This window comes from Podarcis gaigeae (assembly GCF_964106915.1).
Source record: "Podarcis gaigeae genome assembly, chromosome: 10".
NCBI lineage: Eukaryota > Metazoa > Chordata > Lepidosauria > Squamata > Lacertidae > Podarcis > Podarcis gaigeae.
Genome location: NC_139686.1, coordinates 30,598,467 through 30,610,847, shown reverse-complemented (window position 1 = coordinate 30,610,847; position 12,381 = coordinate 30,598,467). Strand labels below are relative to the sequence as shown.

Genomic DNA, 12,381 nt, shown 5'->3' with positions numbered 1-12,381 from the left:
ACAATTAAATGAATACTATATAATCAACAATAGAAATGCAGGAACATATATAAAATCAGTTTATGCTACAAAATGCTTTTGCACAATGCTCAAGTGCCTACTTCCTAGGCCAGCAGTTACTTGCTTTCATCAGATTAATTCCCTCCGCCTCTTTTTTCCTAGTTCAAGTAGAAAGTGTTTACTTCTTGTCCCATAAGAGCCAATGAAGCCTTCTATCTTGTGAATTCAATGGTTTATCTAAACAGAAAGCAGCCATAGCTGACAACTTGTTTTTTTTTGTGCCCTAACATCAGAAGTGATAGTGAAACGTTCATAGTCAGCATTAGAACATTGTTGTAACAATGCTTTTAGAATAATGAAAACTATGCAGATTCCAGATGATAGGCTCCGGCTATAATTCTGCTCATGCTATGTTCAAGACTTTGATGCGTAAGCATTGGAGGGTTTAACCGACTGATCAGCAGGAGAGATAGCTGCTGCACCCAACCCAAAAGCGTATCAGCAACAAGACATTCTGGTTGAACTAGTTTGGAGCACAATCAGAAAATCTTAATGAGCATTTGTTAATTCCCTCTCCCACCCCCAAACAAGCAACCTTTTGGGCAAACTGAATTTGGAGGGTACGGAGATGCAGAAGCTATACATTTTAGATTCTGAGTGCAAACATATTTTATGTAATGAAAGGACTTCGATTGATTTTCTGTTTTAAATAGGATGCAAGCTTTAACTGGGCTGATCCAAGGGTCCAGCCCTGTAGCCAGCCTTCTTTGTTATGTAGACCAATCACACGTGGGGCAGCCACATTTCTAGGTGGGGTATTTTGCAGGTGGAGGGGAGGCACATGGCACCGGCCAATCCCCCTCCCCTGTTCATTGGTGGAGAGAATGCGTAGGCCAGGGGAAGGGGAAGGCAGTGATCTTCCTTCTCCATGCAGAGAGAGTGTTACCTGAAGAAGTGTGCACACGAAAGCTCATACCAATAACAAACTTAGTTGGTCTCTAAGGTGCTACTGGAAGGAATTTTTTTTATTTTGTTTTGACTACGGCAGACCAACATGGCTACCTACCTGCAACTAGAATAATGGATTATGTGAAGGTCAAGTTAGCTGAAAAATAATAGGAACACATTACTTCCCCCAAAATAATTATGGGAAGTGTAGTTTACCCCTCCTATGGAGCTACAATTCTCAGCTACAATTCCTTTAACAAACTACAGTTCACAGGATTCTTTGGGAGATATCATGCGCTTTTGAAGTATGGTGTGCATGAAGCCAGTAGGGCCTCTGCTGCTGGATGCACCGCTTGGACAGTTGGGAGAGAGGCACTCTTGCAGGTAGGACTAGACCTCTTCTGGTCAGACCAGGACAAGACCTCACCTCATAGGACAGACAGATGACACTGGAATCAAGGGTGGTTTTTTTTTAGTGCCATTAGTGTCACCTCATTTTAAACCAAGACCACAGAAGCTAATTGTGTTAGATTGTTCCCACTTAACTCTTCCTTTGTCTTTCCCCACTTTTTATGCCTTCTCCTCTTCATGCAAGGTTCCTTCCACCTCCTTTTATTACTAAAAATAATTGATGACATTTACTGCTAAAAATAATTAATGATTATTCTAATTTTGTGCTACTTTTGCTACTGCTTAGTTAAATGCTATAATTGTTACATGAGATATGTGATACATGGATAAATGTCTTTGTAAACAACTGTGTGAAAGATGCCTCCCTACAATATGAAACAAAGGCCACGGGTTCAGTTGACATTCTAGCAGAACCCCAAGCCACCTGGTGCTAATGCCCCCCCCCAAACATTATCCCCATAATGTCCAGGGCCGTAGCTACGGGGTGGTGAGGTGGGCCCCCGTCAGGGGTGCAGGCAATAGGGGTGGTGCAAAATCAGCTAAAAATATGTCCATAAATACAAATATCAATTACTGCCTCATTAGAAATGGTTATAGAGGGTGAATTGAATGAGTGCAGGGGGTTGAGGGGTTGGAGGAGAGGCGGAAAGAAGCGCTAGGGTGCGCAATCTGGATGGTTCTGTCAGGGGCGCAAGATCACCTAGCTACGGCTCTGATAACATCTCTCCCACAGCACCATATACACTCATTTCCTTATGGTTCCTTCAAAATTCCGCTAACTGCATGATCATGGGATTAGTTCAAACTAATTCCAGCTTGTCAGTATCCAATCATCAGGATGTACAGGTCACTGACATTGTTTATTATCTTTACTGCAACAGTAAGCATAATATTTCACACAGATTTGTCAGAACAATGGCTTCCCACATGTATGCACACAGAGCATAGCAATTGTCAAACTGTGGAGCAGCACCCTCCTGCTTTGTGGCATGTATGCAGGGCACATGAAGGGGGGGGGGTGTTTAAGGGAAGGGTAAGATCCTCAGCTGGAAAATAAAGAAGGCTGATCGCCGAAGAATTGATGCTTTTGAATTATGGTGCTGGAGGAGACTCTTGAGAGTCCAGTGGACTGCAGGAAGATCAAACCAATCCATTCTTAAGGAAATCAGCCCTGACTGCTCACTGGAAGGAGAGATCCTGAAGCTGAGGCTCCAGTACTTTGGCCACCTCATGAGAAGAGAATACTCCCTGGAAAAGACCCTGATGCTGGGAAAGATTGAGGGCACAAGGAGAAGGGGACGACAGAGGACGAGATGGTTGGACAATGTTCCCCTTAACTCCCAATATGAATTTGATGCGGGAGGCAGTGGAAAACAGGAGTGCCTGGCGTGCTCTGGTTCATGGGGTCACGAAGAGTCAAAAACGACTAAACGACTAAACAACAACAAAGATCCTCAGACAGATGGTGTCAACCTCCCTCCAACAACTAGGCCTTAAACACTGAATTTGTAGTACCTCAATCCACAAATCCTTGCATATGGCAGGTCTGTCTGTATACAGCGTCTCATGAGAATCTTCTCAAAATCATCCGTTGGTCTTCAGTTGGAAGGAAGCAACAAGTAGAATAAATTCAGAAGAGTTTGCTCAGTGTTTAAAAAACACTGGTATATCTGGACCAGAGCTCCTGTTCCTTCCACTTCTTTTGTCTCACACTGGCAAAATTCCACCTTTCTTTTAGATGGGCACCATAGAAGGTTTACTAGGCAGAGAGTTGTCATGACTTGTCTTCCTTCTGCAATACTTTATGCGTCTTTTCTAGTACATTCTTTGTCAGGTTTGTGGCTTTGATTTCTCACTAATACATACAATGTGCTTTGAACATTGCCTTTGCACTGGGTTCATCATGAGTTATTGCTTCACTTGTCTATTTCCCACAGACTAGTAGCTGACAGCTACATATACAGCCCTTTCCGGTTGTCAGTTCTATTTCTGTAAATGGCATCTTTCATGTTTCATGCAAATTAACCCACTTCACAAAAAATGTCACATTAAAGACTCCTCTGAAAGCGAAAGTCGCTGGCAGTGCTCTGCCACTCTGACAAATATTGTATAACATGGTGATACCCTACCTGTTTCCTTTTGCAAAAATCTGGAGGGCCACAGGTGAAACACACAACATCTGTGCAAAATGAATTATAGGTGGAAGGATTCAGGCAATACAGAGCAAACGCACTGTTTCTGGCACAACAAATGTGTATTTGTAATAAATAATCAAGCACACTATTGTGTGCTGGTTCCAAGTTGGATTGGGCAGGGGAGGGGGGCTTGGTTAAGATGGTCACCACCTTCTCTGAGTGAGATCTCACCAACACTGTTGCCATTGCCCTTTCACGTAATTCTTCCTCTGGGGCAAAACTGCACCAACTTCCAGACAGATAGGACAAGTTATGTTACAGTTACTGCTCCTTCTGTAAATTTCTCTCATGGTTCAGCTACTCAGAGCGAGTGAGCAAGCAGCAGCGACACTGAGGAGGAACAGGAAGGGCCCAGAGGTTCTTTCATAGAGGTGGGGGGAGATCTGCTGGCCTATAGGACAGATGAGGCCCATGGAGGGATTCCCATGTGGCCCACAAGATCCTCTCACTAGCCCAGATGTTCCTCCTTAGCCTCAGCCCAAAGTGAGCAGGAGGGGGTGGGGTAGCAGAACAAGAAAGGGTGGGGCTGTAAGAGAAAGAAGTGCAACCATCCATGTTTAGCTCCAACCCTGCCCACCATAACCTCTGCCCCTCTGAGGTAATGAGATCCTTCAGATTGAAAAAGCTCTCAGAACGAAGAGACTACTGACATGCCCTAGGCCCCATCTGTACTACACGTTTAAAGCAGCAATATCCCATTCTAAACAGTTATGGCTTCTTCCCCCAAAGAATCTTGGGAACTGTAGTTTGTTAAGGGTGCTGAGAGTTGTTAGGGGACCCCTATTCCCCCTCACAGCGCTTCCATTCTCAGAGTTCTTTACAACCAATCCCTCTCCCTAGGGAACTGTAGCTCCGTAAAGGGTGATGGGGGCCTTCTAATAACCCTCAGCACCAGGATTCTTTGGGAGAAGCCATAACTATTTATGATACTGCTTTAAATAAATAGTGCACACAGGGCCCAAGTTTGTGGCATAGGAGCCAACTCCTAGGGGCTGAGGTCCCCTCACCACCCCCATAAAGTATTTGAGGGGGTCTGCTGCCCCTCAAAGTTGATGGGGATTACTATTCAACTGGTGTATGTGTGCACTGTGTCTTGTAATTGTTTATACGGGACAAGGCATACCTACCTCCAGTGCTTTTTTCCTGGGGGGTATGCAGGGGTACACATACCCCTAAACATTTTGTGAATTTTTGTACTTTTGTCCATTTACTGTATTTATTTATCCCGATTTGAACTATAAAATAGTGATTTTCTTGAGTCAAAATGAGAGAATCCCTGAACATATATTTTTTTAAGAAAAAAAGCACTACCTTCCCCTCCCCCAATATTTTATATTTAAGTTGGCATTCCTGCATTGTGGCTCTGTAGCACCGCAAGCAAGCTGCAGAAGGACTCCATTTCCCCCCTGTGCCCGACTGTGAGAGAAGTATTACTCTACTGGCAGCACACAATAGCGTTGGAGTCTCCTTTAACATTAAAGCTTTCATTTAATTCCTTTTTATTAACCACAGGGACCCTGTAAATGAAAGTATGGATTTCTATCATTCCAAGGGCAAAAAGGTAGTCTCAAGAACAACCCAGCTGAGAGCAATACTTAACAACCTGTGCTTTAACCAAACCTTCACTTACTATTAAAAGAATTAGCACTTTCTTACTAGCTTTGGCATCTCGTTCCTGTGAGGAAAATTCCCTTTCATTCCCATGTACTCCCTCAGCTCTTATACATTGTGTGTCACTGGTCTTCAAGTGGTGGCTTGTGACTCACTAGTGAGTCTGGCCTGAGCCAAGGTGGGTTGCAACCATGTAAATATATTGTAAAAGATGGAGAAATAGGTCCCAAAATGCATGTTTGGGTTTAAAGTGGGTCTTCAGTCCCGTGGATGATGAGGTTGAAGATATCTACTTTATATAACTCACATACTGTCATTGCTGTTGGAGGAAAGTTCTATAAACAAAACATTTCTTTCATGTTTGCTGCTGAAGGGTAAGCAACATTACAAATCTGACCATAGCAGTATGTACTTAAGCTTTAGTTGTGAGTGCTGGGTGTGGGGTGGGAATCACCTGATTTTACTTCTGTTTGCTTAGACTGACAACGGGTATGTCAATTTCATTAGGAACTGGCATGGTTTTGCTAGCTGATTTTTTAATTTCAAATGAAATAATAGCTTAACACTTAATTATTACTTCCTGAACTGAATGATATGATTGGGTGAACACAATTAGCTAAATTTCAGCTAAGATGCACAATTACTGTACTTCAGGTTTTAGGATTTTTAAACTTATTTTTTTATTGTACTTATGACAACCCCAGTTGCCCTTTGGTTGTATATTTGCCTCTTTGTTTCAGTACTGCTAAATAACCATCTTTATTCAAAGTAATAGAAACTCAATATATTTTTAATGAGTATAACTTTATACATTCTCAGGATTACGGAGTAGCCCCTTCTGCAGCACTCCAACAGATAGAAATAATATAACACTAAAATCTTTTTTGACAGCAAGTACATAGTTTGTCTTCACACACAAAAAAAGGCAGGGCTATGGATTCTGGGATGTAGTTGGATTATTGTCACCTAAGTAGGGTTGCCATGTGTCTTCTTTTTCCAGGACACACCCTCTTTTTCAGGGGTAAAATTCAAGACAAATTGCATTTATTTGCTTTGAATGGCCGTCATAGCGTCCTCTTTTTTGCTCCTCAAAATACGGCAACCCCACCTAACAGGCAACAGCTAAAGATAATGGCCTTGCTTGTACACCATGCTAACCCAAACAGCCATGGGCATGAGTCCTTCCAGAAAAGAAAAACCTTTGTCAGAACTCATGATTTGGACAACATGCAGAACCAAGCTGTGGTTTAGCTCAGCATAGCAGTAGATTGACTGGGGAAGAGCAAAGCAACCACAATATCATGCCCCATAGCTCTCATGCTTGCACCATACCATGGTTTGGCTTAGCATGACAAATGAACCAAGAGAAGCCTTAATGGATCAAGCCACCACCAACTGGTAGAAAACCAATACACATTTGCCATATGGAATGGGCCTATGTCTTTATGTGGATCCACATGGTTATTGAGACAATGGTGATGGTACATCAAATGGCCTTAAACCAAATGGCCGCAATATAAATTGCTCCACAGAAATGGGGCTCCTGCTGCTGACTGCTGAGAAGAGCTCTGTGAAGAAGAGCTTTTTTTTTATCTCTAGCTAGTACTAGGGAAGCCCAAGCCCAATCCAAATTACTGGTAAACACAAAACAGCAACAGCAAATCACAAGTCCAGTCCAAGACAACAGAATTGCAGTGTTCTCAGATGATGAATTGCTGAACAAAGTAAGCATGCATATACACCTTTGCAACAGTCTGAAAGGGCAACCAAACTAGAGAACAATAATACAAAAATTTCTTACTTGGGAATTTTATAATCTTACAATAAAGGGGAATCAGGGTATGTAAATACATACCCAGAACAAAACAAAAACAGGAGTTGCACTGCATTTCCCCCCACTGGGCGTGCTTTTTCCTGAATTTGAAATGCAAATGACAGGTGTACTGATCTGTGAACTGAACACCGCTTCATTCTTTTGCCTGGCTTCTTCCTATGTTTCAGGTGAGCAGTCTGAAGTTAAAAAAATAAATAAAATTCAAGCACTGTATGTACACTTATAAAGTTAAACATACCTTCATCCACTTTTTAAAAATTAAAAGCAAACAATAAATTATAAAATAGTTGAAAAGCTGTTCGAAGGAGGATACAATCAGAGTTGTACATGATGCACTTTCCATATGAAACACATGACTGCCTGGTCTCTAAACTCAAGATGGTGACATAAAAAGCTCAAATTATGTACATCTGTATACATTCTTAGAAGACAGAACTGTACCCAATTGACATGAAGTTTCATAGTTCAGCTGTGGCAGTAGAACAGCTATGAAGTTGGGAATGGTGCACAGGGTACTTGAGGTGAAACCAAAACTTTCTCTGAAGAATTGCCTAAGAAATAGCCACTGAAAGAAAGATGCATGTTAACGTAGATCTGTGAAATGAAACACAGTTCATAGGAAGCTAAGTGAGCTCTTTTAGACAACCTAAGACTCTTGCTACCATTAAGAACAAAAAATTAAAAGGGCATAAGCTCTTTTAATATTGAGTGCTGAATAGTTGGTGCTATGATTGCGCATAAAAGGTATTGATAAGATGGTGTATTCTCATTAAAACAGAGACAGTCACAAACCATGTAAATTTACCAGGACATTGGCCCTACATAGTTGGCAGGAAAGAGACCCAATTTTCCATGTAAAGAGCCTTTCCACCAGAATGCATCAGAGTTGTCCAGGACTTCAATGACATCTCCAACGTAGAAACCTAGCTCATCTTGCTCCACTGCCTCAAAGTCATACAAGGCACGGACCCATTGTGTTCGCTAATAACAGAGGAAGACAAAAGAAAGTGTCAGCTGTAGCATAACATGCCCCCACCAAACCACTGATGGTCTTTCCAACTAGCTATATTTGCACAATAAGTATGGGAGTGGTTGAGTCTCATTTGTTGAGCAGAGTGCACATCCTCCTTCAAGGTTGCACATGTTGCATAGACATACCCAGCAAATGAAATATTTTGTTTTGGGGAAAATAAGACACTTGTCCTAGATAGCCATCAGTTCCCCGATACCTTTGTATTTCTTATGGTTTCCCCCTTTTTTCTTGGTTGACCATGGACTCAGGCTGTCTTTTTACAAAATAATAATAAAAAAATATGTAAGGAACTTTGTACAGTGTAAACTATTTAAAATGTCACAGCTATATCTAAAAATAAAGTGATGTTTCTACTCCTTTCCCACCAAGGATCTAACAAGAGAACCAAGTTCCTTAACTTGCATAAAAGTTTAGCATAACTTTTATTTCGAAGTGGCATATGCAGAATAATACATGTAGTCTTGCTCTTTGAATAGAAACATGCCTCACATTCCCCTAGATCTAGACTCTGCCTCTCAAGAAAGACAGGTACCTGCCATACCTGTGGTTGCTGTGCTGGATCGGTGTGTCTCCGGAACACAGATGGCCCACTCGCTTCTCCATGGTGTCTTTGGCTCTGAGACGTATCTTTAATGTCCAGACTCCTGCCACGTCGGTCCTAGAATGTAAAGAGAATAAGATAATGATGAATCTGTTCTATTGGGGATCTGATACTTTCATAGTTACCTACTGAACAGGAAACACTTTGGCTATGTACACACTGGTGGCTTAAAACACAGTGAGATTGTTTCCTCCTGCTGTTTTGCAAGTCATATTAGCACTTTTTTTGCACACACCAGAGAGAGGGAAAGAAAGTCCTCAGCCGATGTGCATTACCTGTTTGGTTTCCCTGCATCTGCTACTCCCTGCCCCCGCCATGTACTCCTTTTATGAAGCTGTCATCTGCACATGTGCCATGGCTGTCTCAAATGTACACACCTGGGCTTAATTTCAAAGTGAATGTGTCTTATGTTTTCAAATTGGATGGAAGCAGGAAAATTTCTCAAGAGACTGTAGAGTACGTATGAATTGTGGCCAATGTCATGCGTACTGTCATGCGTACTCAGCTTCAAACACCAGCAGCGGGAGGACACTGGAGTAACCAGTGATGTGTACAAGGCATTTATTACAATTTCTGTCACACAATGGAACATTTATGTAGTGACTGGCATTGAGTTTTTGTGCCTGGTTATTTTATTTTATTTTTAAACTGGACAACTGGAAATGCTGTTCCTATTTTTCTTTGAGGCTGCAAACACTTCCACCTCTGTGCAAAATGCTTGTCTACACTGCAGTTCACTGCATTTTGCTTTTGCCTTAGGCAGAAAAATGTCCTGGGCCAGCACTGAGCAGCGTCTTACATCAGCTTTATCAAATGCCACTTATTAGATGCCTGTACTATTGCACTGTGTGGGAGGCAGAGGTGTGGCACGATCCATTACTGTGTCAAATGTATTGGCCAATTTGGAGTAAAGCTTTTGTCAGGAAGGTTTGTTGTTTACACCTATCCAGCTTTTACCAACCCAGTACCTTCCAGATGTTTTTGACTATAACTCCCATCAGCCCTAGCCAGCACAACTATGCTGGGCTGTGGCTGATGGGAGTTGTAGCCCAAAACAACTGGGGGGCACCAGGCTGATGAAAGCCGTACTGAAGGCAGGCAGGCAGGCAGGCTCTGTTGTCCATAAAATAACTACTGCCCTTTAGAACTGCTAAGATTATTGTTTGTAGCACTGGAAGTATTTTCCAATTTCCTCTTACTAAATGTAACATTTCAAACTGCCCCTGAAGGTGTCTTACCTGCCTTTCAGCCAGCACAAAAGGTCAGTGCGACTCAGTGCAGATATGTATGTCAATTGTTCCCCACTAGAGATGTTAAGAGTGAGTCAAAATCAGTTTGACTTTAAACCAGGTGTGTGTGTAGTTCACGTTTCTGCTTGATGTCAGACATATGACTCATATATAGTTAGCATGGTTGTTTTTGATGAGATATAGCCTCCATCCTTGAATAGAGGCCACTCTTGTCTTGTGTACACATAGCGTAGTTTAGGGCATGTTTACTCTGTTATAAGAACAGCCTTTCCTTGGAACATTCTAAGTTGCAGTATTTCCAGCTTTCTCCAGTACGTGACTTTCCTCCCCTCCCCCCAGATCAGATAGGATTCTCAGATATTTCTTTTACATGCATTCTTCTAATTGCTGCCACATGGACAACCTGGAGAAGAGCCGGGGGGGGGGGGGAACGCTATGTAAACACTATAGCTTTAAAGCACTTAAGAAGCGCATTTCTCCTCCAAAAAAGAATAATGGGAGCTGTCATTTGTTAAAGGGTGCTGGAAGTTGTAGTTCTGTGATGGGTAAACTGCAGTTCCCAGATTAGTTTGTGAAGTGGGGATATGTTTTGAATGTTGTTTAAAGTTACGGTGCATATGCAGCCTTGGAGTGCCTAGCCAGATGTCTATGGGAAGTCTGCAAGCAGGACAGAGCAACTCAGGTCCAGCTCTTTCTGTTACCTGCTTATGCTGCCAAGATGCTGATTGATCCACATCTTTGTTATGCCCTGATGCTCCTGCTTCTTTCCCATGTCCTCCATTCAGGTGAAGCACTTCCTGTGTCTTTTTGGCCAGGTTCCATACAGCGGCTTCCTGGAAAGAAAGAGGTTTATCCTGTTACGTTTTGTTCGTCCTTCTAGGTATTCTTTCCCAGAGTGCTTCCAGATAAGGGCTTCATATCACAAAGGGATAACTCAGAACCATTCCCATCCCCTTTGCGTGTGATTGGCACCTTATCTTCCACACATTCCATTTTCTTAAGGCATGGATATTCATCACTATCCTGACAGTTACTATTGACACCATTGGGCACCACTCAAAGGAATGTATTCATTCTGCTGTTGTTGTTTTTTTGTCCCTCGCCTCATTTATAGTCGTGTCTAGAGCATGAGATAGTGTCCAAAAACATTCATAGCTGTAGCTTATCTGAGACCTTGTGCTGAGAAATCTGACATGTTCAGACCCTTTACTGCCCCCTTGATACTAGAAACAATAGGTAATACTGCTTTACTAAAGTTAAGGAGGTGGAGACCTGATCAGCATCTTGGATGGAGAACCCCAATAATCTACACACATACAATGGACACATGTGTACGTTTATGTGTGTGCATATATAAAACTTAATATTTTACATGGCAGGCAGTTTATGTAATAAACATGTGCAAAGGAGACTCATTTCTCTAAAGACATGGCACAGATTCACCACAAAGCCATGGTCAATTGTTAGATTTAATTTTTTAATAATAGTTTTTACGCTCATCTTTTTTTGCAAGTTGTGGCATATTTAACTCTTTGGAAAACTCTGGCATTTTTCATAGGGTTTAATCACACACAGAGAGCTTCAGGAATCTTAATCATTAGTGATTTGACTGTGTTTTAAAATTAAGCTTTTTAGGCTTAATTTGTCTTTGAAACTCGATCTGCCAATATTTCTACAGCTCCTGCAATCCTAACAAGCATATACAACAGTGGTGTCAGAAAGAAAGACCCCTGTCCTTTAATTTATGTATATGTTGGTTGTGCCAGCTGTCAGCTTTGCTTCCTGGTGTTTTCACACTTGAGGTTTAAATCACCTTTGAGCCTCTCTTGCTCTGTTTATGCTAGCCAGGGATCCTTGCCAATGCAGAAGAGATAGCGGATAAAGATGCTTTTGTAATGCAAATTGGCAGTTCAGATTCACATAGGCTTTTTATTTGCAATACAAAATGAAGGAAGCAAAAATGGTTTAAGGCAAATGCGGAGGATGGGTTGCCAGGTACAAAAAGGAGGCACAGAGATCCTCTGTTCTAATGTGGATAGTAAGCTTCCTGTGTTGTCTGTATGACATTCTCTCCCAAATCACTGTCAATCAATCAAACCTTTTATTGCATTAGCATACAGCCATAGCAGGATAAGACAAAAATGCTAGTCTTCCTACAATTTTCCATCCCTCAATTAAGATTTTTTCATACCCTTTCCATTTTAGAGTATTCTTCGTATGAAAAAATCCCTCAGCCCCAACACTGTCTCTTACTGGCTAGAGCTGGGTAAACAAGGGCCACATTCGTTTCTGGCCAACCTTCTGAGGGCCACATGCCAGTGCTGGGAAGAGCAATGAATGTTAGTTTTACCTTTAAAACAAACATAATAATAATAATAATAATAATAATAATAATAATAATAATAATTTATTTATACACTGTCCATCTGGCTGAGTTTGCCCAGCCACTCTGGATTGCTCCCAACATAATATTAAAAACACGATAAAACATCAAACAT

General features: G+C 41.7%; 1 protein-coding gene across 4 annotated transcripts in view; it reads right to left on the bottom strand.

The window, feature by feature from the left end:
• Window positions 1-5,937: 5,937 nt before the first annotated feature.
• GRAP2 (GRB2 related adaptor protein 2) overlaps window positions 5,938-12,381 on the bottom strand; it is a 48,406-nt gene continuing 41,962 nt past the window's right edge. For all 4 annotated transcript variants that reach the window (XM_083701804.1, XM_083701803.1, XM_083701802.1 and 1 more), the window contains 3 exons: window positions 10,585-10,716; window positions 8,574-8,690; window positions 5,938-7,980 (listed from right to left, as the gene is read on the bottom strand). In XM_083701804.1, the coding sequence (XP_083557930.1) occupies window positions 7,801-7,980; window positions 8,574-8,690; window positions 10,585-10,716 (429 nt within the window). In that variant the 3' untranslated portion in view covers window positions 5,938-7,800. The remainder of the gene's footprint in view (window positions 7,981-8,573; window positions 8,691-10,584; window positions 10,717-12,381) is intronic.